The sequence below is a fragment of the Podarcis filfolensis genome (genome assembly GCF_964270895.1).
Source record: "Podarcis filfolensis genome assembly, chromosome: 9".
Classification (NCBI taxonomy): domain Eukaryota; kingdom Metazoa; phylum Chordata; class Lepidosauria; order Squamata; family Lacertidae; genus Podarcis; species Podarcis filfolensis.
Window position 1 is genome coordinate 23,484,139 of NC_139610.1, and position 21,315 is coordinate 23,505,453.

Sequence of the window (21,315 nt, forward strand, 5' to 3'; positions counted from 1 at the left end):
GATAACTTGTTGAAAATAAGGTTGATACAAAATAACTGGACTTTTGGTTTTTGAGCTGAAAGGAAGATCAAGGAATTAAATCCCCCTAGAGGGGTAACAAGGATACTACATTACAAAAATGGCTGGAGTGTCTAAATTCCAAGCAGAATTGGACAGAGCACTTGTTCTCTTGGGAAACTTACAAGATGAGTACGATGCTTTGTCTACAGAGGTATCGCTATTACACTGGACAGTAAACAACAGCTTGGAGTCTGATAAGGATTTGAAACAGGAAGCCTATTCAACTGAACAAATAAATGAAACCGAAAGCGTAGACATGATGGAGCAATATGTTCTTTTTGAAGAAAACGAAGGAGGAGATGGAGGTTTGCAGGAGTCAAAGGAGAGCTACAATATGAGGCCTGACATGATGATAAAAAAGGACAATAAAAACTGGATGCGGAAAGCCTGGTTTGTTTGGGAGTTTGGAAAATGGAGAGATCCTCTTTTGAGGAGATCTGAAGACCTGAGGATTATAAATTTGTTGAAGGTGGAAGCTGGAGCTGTGGGGACATTTGGATTTGAAAGAAATTTGAAACAAGAGTTGGAATACCCCATAGGCTTTGCTTTTGCTTTTAAGTATGGAGGACTGGCTAGAAGCAACACCGATTCTGTTGGGCCGGAGCCCCTCCGAGACCTGGGGCTTAACATCAAGGTCTATCAAAGAGACCGGCAGAAAGGAACTGAGAGAGACATAAGGGCCTCGGACCTGAGATCTCCAGGCTAAATAAATAATATAAAGACTGATGGATATTGGTTGGGGACTGGAACCGGGAGAAGGGTGGGTGGAGGTTGGGAATCCAAAGGGTACATAAGGATAATTTGCATTGCTTTGTTTGTTTTATATTTTGTTAGTGGTAAGGAAATTGGGTAAACCGTGGAAGGGAAATTTTGGTCGACCTTAGGAAAAAGGTTTAAGAATAAATTAATGAGGTATAAGTATTGATGTGTAATTTTAATAAGGTGAAATTGGTTTTTTTTCCTTTTTTTTTAAATTAAGTGAAAATAAGGCTGTTAAAAATAAATGGAGGAAATGGAAAAAAGAAGTAAAGTAAAATAACAGTATGTTAGAATAAATGTTTAAGTTAAGGTGAAGAAATAAGTTAAGGACTTGCTGAATTGACAATTTAAATTGGAATACAAGAAGGGGAGGTGTGAGGAGGTCTGAGAAACAAGGTTGAGGAAAATAAGTATCAGAAACTGTATGTGTTTTTTCTATTTTTCTGTTTAGTTTCGAATATGCTTTTTTGTGTTGTTTTTATTTTGTTTATTTTTTGTTTTTGTTTGTTGTGTGTTTTTCGAAAATACCAATAAATATTTAATAATAAAAAAAACAAAATGCAGCAGTCTGATTGGTCCTAGAACAATAGGATTCAGAATGCAGCAGTCTGATTGGTCCACAGGAGCCACCCAATCCAGCTCCAGGTGGAAGTGAATCTACAACCTGATTGGCCTACAGGTGAATCCCAGAATTAGCCAATCACGTGGGGCCCATTGTGTAAATAATGTATACAAGGCAGACATTCTGGGGGAACTTCCATTCCTCCTCACCACTGTGAGCTGAATAAAGAGCATGAAATCCACTCTCGACTCCAAGTATATTTCATCTGCTGAGGCCTGGAGGCCCTCTGCTCCCACTGACGTGCTTCAGGAAGCCAGGCAGCACTTCCAGAAGTACACTTCCAGTGTGGCACCGGCTTCAGGAAGTGTATCAGGAGCCTCACTGGGCCTCAACGAGCTTTGCAGTGACAGTGGCCTCGTCGTGGCAGTGGCAGAGGAGGGAAATGACACCTGTCAGAAGTATTCAGTAATGTATTTAAAGCAAAATTGACTATAGTGGTACCTTGGAAGTCGAACGGAATCCGTTCTGGAAGTCCGTTTGACTTCCAAAACATTCAGAAACCAAGGTGTGGCTTCCAATTGGCTTCAGGAAGCTCCTGCAGCCAATCGGAAGCTGCAGAAGCTGCGTCGGATGTTTGGGTTCCAAAGAATGTTCAAAAACCAGAACACTCACTTCTGGGTTTGTGTCGTTCGGGAGCCAAAATATTAGACTTGCATGGCATTCGGGATGCAAGGTACGACTGTATTTCATTAAATGGTCAGACGATTAATGAACTTTTAAAATGGTTGACAACCCTAATAGTTACTGTGTGGTGTTAGCTAACTGCAACAGATATTAACAAATAAGAACGAGCGGTTTTAAATAGTGACGACATAATTAGTAATTCTGTTTTGAGTTTCAGTGTCACATGTGTGAAATAGAAAAGATCTAGAAGGAGATTCTTTTAAACAAAAGTGTATAATTTGATCATGTGGAAGTTATTAGTACAGCTCTTTTGTTTCATCAGGAGTTTGGAATAATGCGAAGCTGCACTGGACCCATCTGGCTGAGCAGGAAAATCCCATTTAATTGCTCTTTTGCCAAAAATGTTAAATCACTTCCTGGGAATGCATTTAATTTAAAGCATATGGAAACTATCGAGGAAGGTCCATAGTGAATTCAAAGCTATGTTTTAGCTGCAAGCATTTTTCATAAGTTACAGTAAGGCATGTTATCCTGCTGGGTTGATAGTATGTTAGCAACCCCTTCCCCACACACAAAAAAAGACCTTAAGTTTTATGGGGCTTGCTTGCCTGAAGAAGTGATGGAATAATATGTTTTCACTCCTTATTGTGTTTTTAAAGGAAATAATACTTATCCAATAGTTTGGTTGATATTCTTAGTTCTTAAGGGAAGTACATATGGGCCGGAGAAGGGAGTAACATGTTGTCATTTCAGCAAATGTTTGAATAGTTGATCTTTTTGACATTTCATTTGCTTGGTCTAAATGACGCAATATACTATCTTATTTTCTGTGTTTCATTCTCAGACCTTCTGACCTCGACTGGTTCAATAAATTGGTTTATTGACTGGAAATGTCAAGGTCAAATTTGGCGTTTTTTGCGAAATAGCAGGGGAATTTCAAAGGAACAACAACAAAAAAGTTTTCATAAGATGTACGGTGGGAGGCCTACATGCCCCTGAGGGCAAAATTAGACTGTACTCGAGACATGTGGTGGCTACTGAAAATTGCAGCCCAGTGTCTGCTCTTCTCTGCACTGTAATGTGTGACGCAAATATTGTGCTCTCCGCTTAATTGATAAGCCAGTGAAGAGGCAAATGAAGAAAAACCAGAGTTGTTGTGGCTGCATTTTGTCTCATGGGGCACCTGTAGCCCACCAAACATTTCTGGACTACAACCCTCATTAACTCTAACCATTGGCCATGCTGCCCGGGGTTTCCTATTCCTGCTTTAAATGCATAGGCATAGTATCTGGGTAATGATCTGTCACCCAAAGGAGTCTGAATGATACGCAGAAGTGTTTTGGAGTTTTGTTCAGTTTACAATGTGTCTTGTTTTATAATGGGAAAATCAAAATGGATTAGCAGTCACAGAGACTGTGATCTTCTGCCCAGAAAGTAAAATATTTAGGTTCCCCACTTCACACTGTTGCAGTGTGAGACAGAGATCTGCAACATCCGCACAAGTAATCCATTCAGCTTTCTGTGTCCCAATGTGCTAGCCCCACCTTTGCCAAATATAGAGGGTGGGACTATATTAGTCCCAAAACTATAAATACTTTACCAGGAGGTGTGTGGTTGTTTTTTATCTCCCCCATTCTTCCTTCAATCTCAGAGCAATATAGAAACTGTTCCGCTTCAGAGATTAAACTGCATCAGGTATCTTCCAGCAATTCTATATTTTCTTTTACTTACTTATGTACTTACATCCCTCACAAACTGGGAGCAACTCCCATTTTAAAACAATGAAACAATAAAATATAAAATATCAGTAAAACACTAAAGCAAAGACTCAAAGAAGTAAATGGCAGCAACTTACTGGTAAATGCAGATGGAACTGAAAAAGGCTGAGTATATTTTAAACAATTAAGTCTTTGCCTGATGCTGAAGGAATTTAAGACATGGCACCAGGTGTCTGGAAAGTTCCACAAGTGGGGTGCCACCACAGAAAAGGCTCTTTCCCCTGACACTTCTTGCCTTGCTTCAGGAGGTGTGGGCACCTTGAGAAGAGGCTCTAGATTTGTAATCTATCCCACTTCACTTTAGGAACTGATTTGTTAACCTACCTCGATCCATTTGTCTATGGCAGGACTGGAGAACCCTGTGGGAGACCAACAACAACTCTCCATTTGCTATGCTGACCGGGGAGTTGAGTCCAAGAATATTTAGAGGGCCATAAATTCCCCTTTCATGGTTTATATGGACTATTGAACAGGAAGTTCCTGGAATCAGCTTCTATTGTGTGTCAGCTTTATAGTATGCTCAAAATATTATAGCTTTGAACTAAATTACTAGATTTTCCATACCTTTTTTATGTTGAACTCTTTGTAATACAAAGAAAGAATTTAAGACTGCAGTCTTGCATCCACTTACCTGGAAGTAAGTCCTACTGGAAACAGTGGGACTTACATTCAAGTAAGCATACATATCACAGACATTGGCCAATGTGAATTTGTGAATGTCATGTTTTGGTGCAGCTGAGGACATGGGAGCAAAATCTGGTAATGAGTCACTGGAGAGAGACTATGGGAGAGAGAGATCTGCTCTTCTTCAGATGCTAATCCACTTATTGGGAGAGAATAAGCATCTACGCCATTATAAATCAGTGTTATCTAGCACAGCTGTATATATATTTTCTTGGGCTGCCACATGCAGAACAACGGTGCCCCATCATGTGCAATATTTTAGCTTCGTTAGCAGACACATCTGCGCAGGAGGGCTTTGAGAAAGAGAAAATAAAGCTTTTTAAAGGGTTTTTTTGCACATTGGTTTGTTTGCTTGTGTGCCCTTATGAGATGTCCGGGGGGATGGGGGCGAACCATCACTCTGTGGTGGAGCACATGTTTCGCAATCACCAAGTCTCAGGTTCAGGCCTTGGCAGATCCAGCTGGGAAAAGATCAGGTATCAAGTGAAGTGAAAGATCTCTGCCTGAGACCCTGGAGAGCTTCTGCCAAGCTAGATGGATGAACAGGGAGCTGCAGGCAGACAAATAAGCAGGCGAAGGTATTGTTATAGATTGGGGGGAGGGGGGACCCAAATGAACTAATGAACATGCGTGGGTTGTGAGCAGAGACTGCCTCATGATGTCACTCCTAACCAGCAAATGTGTTAATTTTATCTCACATGGATGTCTGAAAGAATACTGAGAGGCAGAGATGTATGTGTGATCATTCATCTCCATTTTTTTAATTCTGCTTTTAGAAATGTAACATCTTTTCCTTCCTTTGCAGGCCATGCCAATTTTTACAGAAAAGGAGAAGGCCGGTGAGTGAATGACGGGACCTCCCGTTTGTTTTTATTTTCTTTTGGTCTCTGCCCCTAACTTAATTTTTGTACAACGTTGGTTTGCATATCGTCATGGAAGGAGCTGAGCTGAAATTTCAGCAGGTGGTGCAAAAACAAGAAACCCAAGAAATAATATTGTACAACTGCAGGGTGTTTATCACCAGCATTGCTATTCCATGCCGGGGGGGGGGAGTAGTGTCTGATTGTAGCAAAGATTTGTGAAAAGTGCACAACATGAACGGTTTTGTTAAAATGGTATGATAAGAGGCAATATGGTTGCTGCAAAAAATTTATATACTAGGATCTTGCTTTCTTATTGGTCAGTCTTTGATATTATTTGGTTGGCTGGTGGCTTAGTACTTCGGTGCTTTTGCCTGATGTGGGGGAATTAACGGTGAAAAAGATTGGCACACACTTTCAGAAGACTGGATGGCAACTGTTTGTGATCAGAGTGTATTGTCCACAATGTTGTACACAATATTTTAGACCCTAAATTTAGAGGCTCTTTGTGGTCAGAGGACAGGACCCCAAGCTTTTCATATTCCATCTCTTTCCCTCTTTGTTCATTGAGTGTTCATCCTGATTTGTTTGCACAAAATTTGTGGATAAGCTAGATGATGTTGACTGTTTCTTCTGATTTGTTTGTTGGAAGTTACGGTATATGACGTTTGTTGCCTCAAGCAGTTGTTGTCTAATGCATTTTCCCAACACTTTCCTTCTTGCAAAATGTCTGATTTTATGAAGAAAAGCAAGCTTGTTGTACATGAGTACTAAATCGGCTTTACTTGCAGTGAATCTGCTGGTATATGATTGAATCCCTTTGGAAACAGTAACGTTCTGAAAGTGCCCAGTCCATAGATAACATAGGATAACAGTAGCTCGTGTCTGTTTTGACTCATTTTGTTGCTTACTACATTGTTCATTGTATCTACAAGGCTAGACAATTTTGTAAGATGTTGCAGTTTTTTCTGTAAAAGGATATTTTGGTAACCTGCTTGTTTACCACAATAGCAGTTCCCTGCCTTTCCTTGCATAGATCTTGGAGCAGTATACAATTTATTATTAACTGGAGCTGGGTGACATCTAGTAGATAGACTTCCACAAGACCACCCAATGAGCTTCATGGCTGACCGTGGATTCAAACTTAGGCTCCCCAACCCAAGTCCATCTGCTGCCCTACACGGGTTCTCAGTAGACACTAGCATCTTGAACTAGTAATTTTATGTGACACCTTTGATCTGCAAGTAGAAAAATACAGAGGCAATTAAAAGGGATCCTTAGCTGTTGGAAGCTTCTTCTAGTCTCTGATTGCAGCATCAGGCACTGTATGATCCTCACGATGGCACCAGATGGTGAGAGGAACTGAAGACTATAAAGTGACTGAGTGATGACAAGATGGGTCAAGCCGCAGTGTGTGAGCTCTCAGCAGGAAGGCCTTTTAAAAGTCACTGCCGACATGCTCCTCTGTCAGTAAACAAGATGCTTTTTTAAAAACTGCCTGGTGAGCCAGAATGCTTTAAACTTTGATCTAAGTGGAACTCTAGTAAGAAAGCATTAAAGGCTGCAATAGCTTTTACAAAAGTATTTTGATTAAATTCCCTGTCCTTTTTCTTCTTCCAGTCGATTTTGGCTTGTAAGGTTGGTAAGAATCACAAGCGTTCTGCTTCCACAGTATTTTCAGATATCGCCTGAAGAGCTGATTTATTCTTTAAAGAAGTTATCTTCTTTAAGCAGGCACAGAAAATGCAAGGGATTCTGCTAAATAAATAAAAATGTCTTTTCTCTCAGAAGGAGCTAAGCACAAATGTACACGTCTTCATAAAGAGACAGAAAATTAAGACTTCAGTCAGCCTTGGTTCTTCCTCAGTTGCTTTCACCCCAGCCCAGAGTACAGATGTGGAACAACTAGGGCAAATAGCCAGGCATATTTATTGGATATAGTGTAGTTTTATTGCTTTGGCTTGTGATAAGTGCTTTTGGCTAGCTGTAGTATATTTTTAAATGTTGTTTTTTGTAATTTTAGAATTGATGATGATGATGTTTTAATGTTTATATGCTACCTTGAAAAGACTTGGTCCAGAAAGGCAGTCTAGCAATTAAATCAGACTTCCTCTTTGAAGAAATCTTTGATCAACATGCACATGTTCAGTATGAAGCCACAGTGATGGCCCTTCATTCACTGGTGCAGGGATGAAGTGACACAGCATTAGCCCCCCATCACATGCCACTACAGCATTACATCTGTGTGGAGCCAGGAGGCACAGTTCTGTTCCCCCTCCATATGCTACACCTCCATGCATAGCGCTAATATCTACAAAAAGCTTCAGTGGACTACAAATGTATAAACAATGCAATCACACTTAGTTATTTTTAAGAGCACTTCAGGTCTTGCATGTCTGCAAGAGACCCAAAACATATACAGTAAAACCTCTGCGAAGGTCCACCTTGTCTAGCGTCCATTCCAGTGACCGTCCACGGCAAACCCGGAAGTACCGGAATGGGTTACTTCTGGGTTTGCCGCTCGCGCATGCGCAGAAGTGCTAAATCATGCTTCATGCATGCACAGAAGCACAAACTGTTCCATGCACAGATGCAGCACTTTGCCCTGCATCCTTTTCAGCTAGCGGCCAGGGCTCCGGAACAGATCCTGGCCACAAAATGAGGTACGACTGTATGCATTTCCTTGCCAAAAAGAAGAAGAAGATCCTTTCCCACTTCTCCTAGTTTTCGATACTGTTACCGGCCACCCCAATCTCTGCTGAGCAGTAACAAGATTCCAGGGGTCTTGGCCCTTAACCATGGTTTGTGTTCCCTGGGAATGAGGCACAGTGGAGACCAGTGGCATAATGTGGGTTGCCAGTGCCCTGGGTGGGGAAATCATTGCGCCCTCCTGGTGGACTGGGCAGCCGGGGTGGGGCACACCAGAGGGGTGCTCCCAGAGCCCACACGGAGGGTGAACGGAGCCTGCCTCCATCCACCTGCCCACTAAACTAACCTGCTTGCCTCTGCACCTCAGCTGCCAGGGCTCTGTACCTGTTGTGGGGGCGGCTGATTGTGCCCCCTCAAAAATGTGTACCCCAGGGCCCCCACACTGTGCCTCTGGTGGAGACTGTCACGTCTCTATGAAGTATTCTACCCCCTTTCTAAATTTAGGGTTATTGGGAGTCTTCCCCGCTCCCCATGAATGCATAACTCCGCTATTATGTGAACTGACTTCCATTGGTTTTGGCTTTCAGCTATGTGGTGATCGACCTGCTAGCCTGAACAGCACTTCTCTTTCAAATGAGCATTTTCAACCTTTCCAGCTTGTCACTCTGCAAAAGCCTAGTCCCAGCATTGCTTCCTGAACTGCATGGGTGACTGCCAAACGCCAATAAATTTTAATGGACATATTATTGCATTTGGTTGCTCCATTGGCATTTATGGGCTGGGAGAATGCGTGATGATGACCATAGTTCCCAGTTAACAGTTCATGTTAGGGAGCATGTCAGCCTTCCTGTCTTTTTTAAGGAAGAGGAGAAAGTTTTAAGGGTTCTGTCTTTCAGTGAATTCCTTGCTGCTGCTGCTGCTGCTGCTGCTGCTGCTGCTGCTGCTGCTGCTGCTGCTTTTTTTAAGCCTGTTGGTGAAACTAATAAATGCCCCTCCAGTTTAATACAGTGTCTGTTAGGCAAAAAAACACACTGCATGAGCATTACATGTCAACAATCCAGATATGCTTTGATTGAAAAGATTAGCTGGCTTGCTCTCCCCTCCCTTATCTCATCTTCCTTCTGTGAGTCTGATCCATGGAGGGGGCTTTCCCAGTGAGCCAGCGTGAGCTGTCAAGTTGGGTTGACAGCCCTGAAGTCATAGGCAGGTTTGCTGCGTCTCTGTGACTTCCTGCTTCACAAAGAAAGTGGACAGAGGGACCTAGAGGGCTTTGCTTTGGCTGAAGAAGAGTGGCAGATGAGGAGGACAGTGGCAAACAGGCTCTGTGCCTGCACCTTGGCTGGCATGGGCAGGCCAGAGGGCACTGGGCAGGGGCACCAACTTGAACAAAATATTGTGGGGGCCCAGGTAACCCCCACCCCGCATCATTGATCATATGATGCAGTGCACACACACCATTTGAATGGGAATGCCCATCAACTTTGTGGGGGCCCGACCCCCTTTATTATGGGGGCCAAAGTTGGCTCCTGTGCAACTGGGATTACAGCTGGCCAATGTAGCCACAGTTAAGTATGGAATGGCAGTGTGAGGGGGGGAGAAGAGAATGTTAATTATGTGCTTCACAATGGAAGTAATGCAGACAACAGTCTAAAGGGGGTCCCCTTCCCATAGGACCATTAACATTACTTAGATGCATCACTGTAAAGAAGGCATCAAGCATTTTTTTCTCAGACTTGGGCTGTCATGGCAGCAACCACAGAAACATCAGCACCCATACTGTTAAGTGTATGTGTAGAGGACTAGGATCAGGGAGTCCTCGACTGAAGCTTATTTGAAGGTTTTAGGCCAGGGGTGGCTAACCTGTGATAGCCCTCCAGCTGTGGTGGACAACCATATCCATGAGCTCTGACCATTAGTCATGTTGGCTGCGGCTGATGGGATCTGCAGTCCCACAACACCAGCTAGGCCACAGATTCACACCCATGCTCAGAGCAAGTCATAGTTAAATCACTGTATGCTATTAGGAGGATAAAATGTGACAGACCCGGATATGTTGCCCTGAGGTCTTCACAGAAAAAGTGAGATGCAGATGTGTTACATAAACAATGGGCAGTCCCTAGAAGAATCCAGTATTTGGGAGAGAGGCGAAATGCCTTTTAGCTGAGCAACACCTTTCATCTTCGCAAAGCATTGACAAAGTACTGTCTTTGATGTGCGGTTAAAATCTTATTTGTTTGCACGCTACATTGAAAAGGCTGTGAATACAGGTTATGCATACAGATGTAGGCATTTTGTTGGCCTTTTGGTGAGATGGTTTGCATTTATTTATTTATTTCACAGGCTTATATACAGTGGTACCTCAGGTTACATACGCTTCTGGTTACAGACTCCACTAACCCAGAAATATTACCTCGGGTTAAGAACTTTGCTTCAGGATGAGAACAGAAATCATGCAGTGGCAGCACAGCAGCAGTGGGAGGCCCCATTAGCTAAAGTGGTGCTTCAGGTTAAGAACAGTTTCAGGTTAAGAACAGACCTCCAGAACGAATTAAGTTCTTAACCCAAGGTACCACTGTACAACCTACGTAGGTCTCATCCACACCACACCTTTAAAGTACTCCCCCCCCCAAAAAAAAAAAATAATCCTGGGAGCTGTAGTTCACCCCTCACAAAGTCACAGTTCCCAGCAGTGTTGACAAACCACAGTTCCCAGGGTTCTTTGGGGGAAACTATTTGTTTTAATATGTGTTTTTACATGTTGGTGTGACTATATGACCCTTCTCTTCCTAATGATGATCGTTAGAAAGGGCTGTTTGAGAAGGTACCCATCATAATTGCATTGCCAAATCAAATTGAGAGTGGGGCTTCTCCTTCTCTACCATCAGTTATGCTGTCCTCCTTTTTCATGCACCCTGAGTTCTCCCAGGAGTCTAACACGGTTTGTTCAATGCAAGAAAGGCAATAATTGCTACCAGGAGAACTACCTTTGATGTACCATGCTGTCTTGTCTTTGAAGCTTTCTGCCTGAGTGCTGTACACTGAACAGAAGCAGGCTTGTGTTCTACATTCATGCACGCTCATTACTGAGAATTGTGCCTGGTGGTCATTGTTGGCCTGGGAATATTCTCAGCTACGTTTCTCCATCAAATCCAGATGGTCCTCTAGGGCATCTCTGTGTGTTCAGAATGTTTTCATCCTCTGCTTGCTTGGAAGAAGGAAGCCTATGTCCTTCTTGTCATTCAGTGCTAAAGCAATAATCAGGACAAGAAGAATGCAGTTCTGTATTGCCCAGAGCCCAGATTGGGAAAGACTGTTTGCCAAATTTCTTCTCCCCTGACTAGAAATATGAATATGCTTCCTTGTCCAAAGCAGTGGTGTAACTAGCTAGCACTAGGTAAAATGAAAATATGTATATGCCCTCAGGTTCAGCATGGTGCTGGGAGATGTTTTGGGAATACACATGTGAACAACAAATCCTTCTTTGGTTTACATACGACCTGGGTTAAGTTAAAGTTGCCTTGTAGGTTCATGTTGCAATAGATGCCTACCTATAGCTGCAGTACTGCCAGCCATAGCTCAGTCGCAAAGCACGTGCATTACTTGTGAGAAATTCCCGGTTTGGTCCCTGGCAAAGGGCTGGGGAGGCTGGAGAGCTCTGCCAGTCAATGAAGACTACAGATGGACAACCTGCAGCCCTTGACCTAATTTCATGCAGGTGGCAAGGAGAGAACAAATGGTAAAGGGGTTAGCAGAGAGCGAGAGAGAGAGATAAAGGATGTCAGGCTCACCTTTGGCCCCGCCCACTTGTGGCATGTGGCATGCAAGTGATTACGTCAATGGAAGGCAGCCCTCAAAAGAAAAAATGATTCCCAATCCCAGGTGTAGTCAACACTGAGCTAGAGTGACCAGCGGTTTGACTCATCCGAAAGCAGCTTCATATGTCAATAACTGTTGCTGGCGTCGGTCTGTCTCAGGAAACAATGGAATGCTCTTCCAGGCGCTACATTGGCAGCACTGAAGTGACCTCCCTGGGGTGCAAGCCTGGGCAGTGTGTATGGAGATCTGGGCTGGCCAGATGACAATACCCTTCTCTCAGCCTTGCTGAAGTGGTCCAAAGGAAATCAGAGCATCAGTTTGGTTGCAGGAGTTGCCAGAAGGAGGCATTCAAGGCGCCATTCAACTGTCTTAGGGACTCCCCTCTGGATCTGTCAAAGGTTTACTCCTTAGCCTTTTTCGTCTCAAAGATATCCCTCAAAGCAGCAGAGGTTTCAGATCAGAGCTGTACTTCTCCTAGATGGGCTACCATCCCAGGCTGCCAAGTCCCATCTGTCCCTCACTTCTCTCTACAGCACATGCAGAAACTGCCTTCTTGATTGCTGGACCCACTATTGGTCTTGTCCACTCTGGAGCTTGTCTTCACATGCAGGGGAAGTCCCTAACTCACCAAGCGTTTGAGACTTATCGGCTACCCTCACCTGGTTTAGCCGGCCAGTCAAAGCCGTTCCAGGGTGTGGCCACTGTCACATGCTAACAGCTTCTAGGAGCTACAGGTGAGAGCTGAGTGCAAGGTGTGTGCCAAAGGTGGTCAACTACTTCCAAAGGAGGTACACACCAGAGGTACTACCCCTCCCTCAACACCCCATGCACCCCATATGCCAATAAGTATTCTCAGAAAAGGAGGTGTTGGGGCATGGATCTTGTGTGGCAAGATCTCGCCTCCCACCAGTAGAAATAAAGACACAGGACACTAATTTGGGTTAATGGGCTAAAATTAGGCCACAGCTTTATTGGTTACAGGTGATGAGCGGTATTGGCTTAGGCATTGGTCCCATCGACTATCCGGCTTCAGCCTGCTTGCTTGAAGACTGGGAAGGGTTAACACCAGCAGGGGAGCCCTGCTGATGCACATCAACTAGGCACTCCCCCGGGGTCACCGCTCGGGGGGGTGCCTTGGGCCCTGGCCTCCATAGGCTTCGAACGGGGCCACACCCCCCAGAATCCTTTACCAGACTACCCTTCAATATCCGATTGGCTGGCCCGGGGATGACGCGGCTGAGGATTTCCCAGATTGTGCGGGGCTGAGAGCCAGCCTCCGCACGCATGTTGGGGGCGTGATGCCTGCAACACCACCTCCTCCTGAAGTCAGAAGTGGCTTTATAAGACTGAGAAGAGGCTCACAGGATCCTTTGGATCTCCCTCCTAAAAGTTTTCTCAACTCCCTGGGTTTGTGTTCTTTTCAGTATTGCCTAGTTTCATGAGTGAATGCTTGCTGGTACAAGATTTCCCCCTGAAATATCTGTTTGGCAGAATTGTCTCTTTCACTTACTTGGTGTTTTTTTTATTCTGAGTGTAAATGTCAATGGGAACTCCTAGCTGAGAATTGGAGCAATTGGAGTGTGTCAAAGATGCCAGAAAAGTATGCATTTGGCAGCTGAGACTGGAGCACTGGAAAGGTGGATAACTTTTCCAAAAAATGGCATGTCAATCAAATTGGAAGGAAATAATATTGGATTCTAATGAACTCCAGATTCAGAGCATGAAGGAAAGAAGAGCCCAGCAATCAGAAAGGGGTGGAAATTCAGTTCAGAACTTACCTAATTCACGCTTTCTGAAACAATATGAGAATCGAAACTCAGCTATCTTTCTGAATTTGCACTTCTCGAAATTTGCAATGCAATTCTGTAGCCAAGTAATGTATATAAAAATGCATGTACTAGTGTAAAGTGTGCCTTAAAATGCATATTTTAGTGAAAATAACACGTTTTACATTACAGAAAATTGCTTTGCAAAAATGTACATATAAACATTGCATACAAAATGTGACTACTAGCAGAAATTCACACAAAACATTGCATACAACATTGCATACAAAATGTGACTACTAGCAGAAATTCACACAAAAATATTGTGGACCTCTGCTCTTGTAACAAAACTTTCTTGTTTTCCTCCTCCATCCTTCCCCACACACCCAGAATCTTCTCCCAACTCTCTTGGGCACATTTGGGGGTGGGGGTTGAATCTAGGGGAGTAACGGAAAGAGATGTCCCATTGCATAGTCAGAAGTCTGCTACTCTGGTGCAAGGGCAGCGTTGCATACAGGCTCATAGATCATAATACTCAGGGCTTCCTGCCTTAAGTGCTGTTGTTCTTTACTGATCCCTTTAGATGAGGGGTGGGGGACTTTTCTTCTGTTGACGGCCATATTGCATCAGAGGCAATCTGTTGGGTGAAATGTGATGGTAGTGGGCAAAGCCAGAAGTGGGATCTGTGACATTAACATATGAGAGTGCTGGAGGTGAAATAGTTAAACAAGTTACCCAATCAGAACCCGGGGGGTGGAGTCAGAGGGACTATAAAACCAGCTCTGGGAGGGGTGAAGGGAGAGTTTGTTGGGAGTTGTGTGGTGGTTGGCGTGGGAGTGAATTGGGATAGAGTCGGTGGGTAGGTCGAGTTAGTGTAGTGAAATAAGCTGAGTCAGGAACAGTTAGGGGCTAGGAAGACAAGTAAATATCTGAGAGGATGTGTAGTGAGTGAGAGCAGGTAGTGGAAGTTATAGGTCTGGATAGGCACCCCATGATTGTAACTGACTGATACCACACGCTTGTTAAACTGCAATAAATAGAAGTTTATGTTCCAATTTAAACATGACTGGACTCAGTATTGTCCCAGGTAGGGCCTGGGTGGTGGCAGCGAGAAATAAAGTGGTGGCATAGGGATCAATAGACGGTGAAACATCCGGGGACCCTGTGTGATCGCCACAGGGTCCTAACCGTTTCTCTCTCCCTCTTCCTCCCAACCCAGTGGCCTTCAAAGAGGGAGGACAGCTCACTATTGCCAGAGATCTGGACTGGCTGCTTACAGGGAGCTTTTTTCCTCAGCTGTCCTTCCATTGCACCATTCTTTTTTTTGCTTTGCCCCCGTTCTCGCCGCCGCCACCTCTTGCCTTCCTTGCCCTCGCTTTGGAGTCAGAGTTGCTTGATATAGCCACCCAGCCCATGGATCCACTTTGTGGGGTGGAGAAGAACACTAAGCAGTGTATTCGCTGTGAAAAAAGTTGTTAAATGGGGTAGATTTCCTCTGTACTCTGCAGTATTATTTCTAATGAGGCAATGAATACCACACAAAAGAAATCACAGGGCTGAGATGGCAGGCTTGTTTTCATAAAGCGAGCTGGAATATAAAACCTGAACAGAGTCAATTACACTTAGATAGATTAAAAGTCTGCGAGAGTATTTTTACTTTATTTTTATTTATTTTTTTGGTCAAAGTTAAATGTTACCGTTTAAGTAAGCCAAGCTAGCTCTCTTGATCCCAGGAAATAATTCCACATCTGGAAAATCTTTACTGCATCTGTGTTGGGTTTGAATGCTTTTTGTTGCTTTCTCCACCAGTTCCCATGACTCCCTTACCTCTGTCCTGTTTTCTTAACAGGAAAACATTTTGTTGCCCAAGTACACTCTAGTGCAACTAAAAATAGCATGATCATTTCATTTCCTGGGATTCTGTTACTTATCCTCCTTACCGATGTTTAAATCTAATTAGAGAGATACAACTTCCCTCCTTTCCTTTCCAGAAATAGGAGAGACATCCTTTGAGATTCATCAGTGCAATATGATGCAAATCATATTAATATAGGCAGTTACCTTCAAGGTAGGATGTTTTTTTGCAGATATTTGCAATCATAATTTTAACAACTGATGATGATCTATCCTGTAAGATGATAAAGAATATTACTGTGAATAATTAAAATAGTCCCAGATAAGTTAAGTCACTACATTTGTGGTGAAGAGATGTGCATGACATATCACCTGTAGTTTCCCAATATTAAGATATAAATAATTTGCTAAGGTGTTTATTTCCTTTTGAAAGGTAAAAAAATAATAATCAAATCTTTGTTCTCCAACACAGATAATGATAAGCACATCCATATCACACATTTAAAGCACATAGCTTGCCCCCAAATAATTATGGAAATTGTAGTTTGCCCCTCACAGAGCTATAATTCCCAGCATTTTTCACAAACTACAGTTTGGCAGAAGATGCATGTTTTAAATGAACATTGAATATATGGTGTGGGTGTGACCATTGTTCTGTAAATAAGTGCATCTTGTTCACCTTTGTGGTGGCAAAGATTTTAGCTATGCATGTGGTTGACTTTTTTTTTTACAATAACTGTCTGTGTGTTTGTGTGTAAAATCCTACTTCTTTTGTGCTTTTCCGCTTTCTGGAAACAATGATTTTGTTATGACATACTAGTATGGGCTGAACAATAGCACACTCATTCAAAATAGAGACTGAAATGGATACACAGCAAAGCAAAGACTTGACTAGAACCAAAAAGGATTTAGACAAAATGGGAACAGCCTAGGGACATTGTGGAGCTGCCCTTCTACAATGCTCACTGGATAAAACCACACACTGGGAATGGTGTCCACAGATGTGGTTATCTAAAGCTGCAAGAAACACAAATGTCCTATCCCAGAATAATTCCTTAAAAGATTCTATCGGGCTCCTCTGAAACCAATCCAGACAAACATTTTGTTTTTGTTTAGCCTCATTGTCTAAGCAAAGAATCGCTTCTGTTGTTCCAAGGTCTCCTTTTACCAAAAATGGACAATGATTTGTGTTGTGCTAGAGAGGTCCAGGTGGTAGCTTCACCTGGGTTGTCCTGTACATCCTCTAGCTATTTTTCCTTCTATTATGCATTCAGTGGAGGAAAAGGAAACAAAACACTGCACCAAAACACCAGCTGAACCAGTCATCTGCTCAGCACTTTCTGTCATTTACAGAAAAATGCAGCCAGAGATTGTGTATGTGGCTCTATTTCAATATTGGGCTTCGCCTTGGCAACTGGATAAATATTAATGCAGCCTACAGAACAATTCTGGTTCCTGATCAGTGCAAAGTGTAATAATTGTTGTAAGGAATACACCAGAGTATGTACCATGAAAATAACTGGATAATCCAACTGGTGTTGGAAACACCATGTGATGGTACTGACGTTTAAAGTTCTAAATGGCCTTGGCCCAGTATACCTGAAGGAGAGTCTCCATCCCCATCATTCAGCCTGGACGCTGAGGTCCAGCTCCGAGGGCCTTCTGGCGGTTCCCTCGCTGCGAGAAGTAAAGCTACAGGGAACCAGGCAGAGGGTCTTCTTGGTAGTGGCACCCACCCTGTGGAATGCCCTCCCATCAGATGTCAAGGAAATAAGCAGCTATCCTATTTTTAAAAGACATCTGAAGGCAGCCCTGTTTAGGGGAGTTTTTAATTTTTAATGCTGTATTGTTTTTAACACTCGATTGGGGGGAGGGGGGAGAGAGAGAATTTGTCTATGTACCTGAGTGGTTGTGTTTTTTTACAGCAACCTAGCAGGATACATAGACATTATTTATCCCCAATAAATATGATTTACCCTCACCTTATAGTTGAGAGATTAAGGCTTGCCTGAGGCCCTTATGATAAAGATGAGATTTGCTCTTGGGTCTCCCTGGTTCAAGGCACAGTCTCTTAGCCACTGTGTTGCACCAGCTAAATGGAATATGTCAACAGATTTCAACTATTATAAAGGCTATTTCAACTATAGATTTCAACTATTATAAAGAAAATGGGAAACAGTTTCCCTCAAAGACATATGGCTTAGAATGCTGGAGTATAGATATAGCTAACATCATTTTTCAAATAAGCCTTGACCATAACTGATGGACGGAGGAATAAGTTGCTCTAGGAAGATAGTAGCATCTCTTGCGCTTTAATCTAGATCTGCATCTCTGTGGCCGTTGAACTCTGTCATCCCTTCCAGCCTGATGATTTATGTCTCTAGAGCCAAACCATCTGATAAGGTTTAGACAAGGGATGAGTTGCTTCAGCCTATCTGAAATGTATCTTAATTTCTCTGCTAGCCAATCTTGTTTGCTCCCTTCAGTCAGCCGCCACCCCTCTCCACACCACATTTCATTGTTTCTCTCAACATATGGAGTATCTGTTTACACCAGGCTTGTGTAAATTCTTCCAGGCAAACTCTACGTACTATATAAGTCTTCCTTGCAAAGCTGCTCAATTGCCTGGATCCAGTGTTAGAAAGTGAGATATGAAAGCTAGGAGCTAAATGACACCTTAAACCTAGGTTATGGGTGCAACAAAGGAATGTCTAGGCGCACTTTTTAATAACAAGAATACAAAGCTTAAAATGAATGAACAGCAGCTAAAATATTGTGTTTATTTTTCACATGGTCTAGTCCTTTCCCTGACCACCCCCCTAATATTCTTAAGAATATCTCTTCTCCAGTCTTCAGAGAGTAGCTGGAAGTGGGAAGGCAGAAATGGGTCCTCCTTTCCTTCCACTCTGCAGTTTTAATTTGAAATCTTAGGCTCAGAGCTCAGAAAATGCTCACACTAATGAAATTACTTGTCGCAAAATGCGCCTGGAACAATGGGAGTTTCAAACACTGCCTGGATCGTGGATTGTTCAGGTCCATGTCCACCTCGCTTCAGCAGTTAGGCACTAATGTATGGTTTCCAGAGCATTCTGTAGGCCACAACACACAGTCACTGGACATGCGCTTTAACATACAAATTGCAGTGGGCTCATGGCAGTGCCTGTCTTTCTCAGAGTACTGTGTTTATCCTGCTCTGCCTCAGGGTAACCTTAAACGGCTTGGGAATGCAATACCTCAAGGGCTGCCTCTCCCCTTATAAACCAGCCCAGACTCTGCAATCATCATCTGATGTTCTTCATTGTGTGCCCTCTCCCTGAGGTCCAGAGGGCGGCAACACAAGAAAGGGCCTTTTCTGCAGTGGCTCCCCGTGCGTGGAATGCTCTCCCCAGGGAGGCTTGCCTGGTGCCTTAATTAGACATCTTTAAGTGACAGGCAAAAACATCCCTCTTCAACCATGCGTTGGCTAATTAAACAATCTATAGCTTTTTAAATGTGCTTGTGGGAGGAGCTTTTTGGTTTGGTTTGGTTTGGTTTGGTTTTTGCTTTAACTATTCATTTTGTGCTTTTATCCTGTATTTTTATGTTATGAACCACCCTGAGATAATTGGATGGAGAGCGGTACAGGTGGCAGCCATTGTGCATGGGGGTTCTTTTCCTGGCCCCTCTGCATGTTGGCAGAGTATGATAAGCCCGCCCTGTCCTGCCATGCCCTGCCCCACTTTTGGCTTGATCCAGCAGGGCTCTTCTCTGTTTGCTTGTTTCTACCATTTTCACGTGCTTTTGAATTATGGTGCTGGAGGAGACTCTTGAGAGTCCCATGGACTACAAGAAGATCAAACCTCTCCATTCTGAAGGAAATCAGCCCTGAGTGCTCAATGGAAGGACAGATCCTGAAGCTGAGGCTCCAATACTTTGGCCACCTCATGAGAAGAGAAGACTCCCTGGAAAAGACCCTGATGTTGGGAAAGATTGAGGGCACAAGGAGAAGAGGACAATAGAGGACGAGATGGTTGGACAGTGTTCTTGAAGCTACGAACATGAGTTTAACCAAACTGCAGGAGGCAGTGGAAGACAGGAGTGCCTGGCATGCTCTGGTCCATGGGGTCATGAAGAGTCGGACACGACTAAACGAATAAACAACAACAACAACAACAACATAGTTCTGCCCACTGTATGGGGGAAACTGAGGTATAATTTCTGGGATGATCCTGCTCCAGAGCAGTTGGCTACGGAAGACCAGAGCTCCCAGGTCCGATGTCTGCGGCACCCAATTTAAATAAAAGCAGAAGTGTGAGAGGGGTGATAATTTAATCATATGTATTCCATTAGATTTTTGCAGGTAGGGCTATCGGTGTGGGTTACCCTGAAGCAAAACCTGAGCATCCTCTTAGATTTGACCAAAGAGTGTTTACAGCTTGTAAAATTCAAACAATGCGTCTGCATGGGAGCTAAAATCGGCAATAAATCTAGGTGGTGGCTGAGATTACTCATCTGGATTCCCCCAGGGGGAGGTAGCAAGGTGTTTATAGGTGTATATGTACGGAAATAAAGGACAGACTGCAATTTGAATGAGATGATGAGAGACAAAGAGCCAGGTTTGAGCTCTGGAAGGATCTTAGGGTGCTGGCTGACTCCCTCAAGAAGAGATAAGAGAAGAGTAGCCTTTGGCTTCCTTTTGAGGGTGCTTAAACTGTGCTGAACCTGTATGTTTGTAAATAAATGCAAACACGGCAATAGGCAACTAATCCCCATTGACCTCCTCCCAAAGGGAAGCAAAGCTGCATGGTTAGAGCTTAGCACCCATTTGTCTTGAGAGACAATGGGGTGTGCCTCAGGGGACGAAGTCAAAGCACTTTGTAGCATCAGTGACCTCCCTGAGCAGTGTGGATGGAGGTCCTGGGCTGCCCAGACGAGAAGATCCCCCTCCTGGCCTCACTGATGTGGCCCAAGGGAAAGCAGAGCAAAGGTTGTGCACCAGCTTGGCTGCTGGATTTGCTGGAAGGAGGCCCCACCCAACCGTCTTAGGGACTCCACCCCAGATTTCCATATCCTTTACTCCTTAGCCTTTTCTTCTCCTGAACACATCCTGCAAGGCAAGTACAGTGGTACCTCATGTTAAGAACTTAATTCGTTCCAGAGGTCCGTTCTTAACCTGAAACTGTTCTTAACCTGAAGCACCACTTTAGCTAAGGGTGCCTCCTGCTGCTGCCGCCCTGCCAGAGCAAATTTCTGTTCTCATCCTGAAGCAAAGTTCTTAACCTGAGGTACTATTTCTCAGTTAGCGGAGTCTGTAACCTGAAGTGTCTGTAACCTGAAGTGTCTGTAACCCGAGGTACCATTGTAGATTAGTGTATGCTTATATATCCCTTGTATGCATGCTATATCCTTTGTGACATACACCCATTTTTATTTTGTGGATTCTGAGAGCCCCATTCCCGCGGCGCCCACTGTTATGGCAGGATGAAATAGCTGCAGTGAAAATACTGAGCATTCCGCCTGAAGGGGGGGAAATGTGGCTGGGCACCCTGAGCATAAATGAAGCCACACCTAGATTTCACTGTGCTCTTTCAGGCTCTTCAATACCACAAAGATGTCAACAAGTTAGAAGGAATTCAGATAAGAGCAGCATAAATGATTTAAAAGCTGAAAGGTTTGATTTACTAGGGAGCATTAACCCAGCAAAATATGCCCAGCTTAGCCAAATGACAGCTAATGGAGTTGAGGCAGAGGAGGAATGATAAGCGTCTACAAGACTACCCTGCCTCCAAAAAAATAAAAAATAAAACCAATGCACAGAATTAGATTACTTAAGGTGATGCAAAGGATAGGAAAAATGAGGTGAA

General features: G+C 43.6%; 1 protein-coding gene across 4 annotated transcripts in view; it reads left to right on the plus strand.

Annotated features, from left to right (window-relative positions):
- Window positions 1-21,315, plus strand: part of DLC1 (DLC1 Rho GTPase activating protein) — a 241,822-nt gene that overhangs the window by 70,767 nt on the left and 149,740 nt on the right. For all 4 annotated transcript variants that reach the window (XM_083630057.1, XM_083630058.1, XM_083630059.1 and 1 more), the window contains one exon: window positions 5,333-5,366. In XM_083630057.1, coding sequence (XP_083486183.1) covers window positions 5,333-5,366 — 34 coding nt within the window. The remainder of the gene's footprint in view (window positions 1-5,332; window positions 5,367-21,315) is intronic.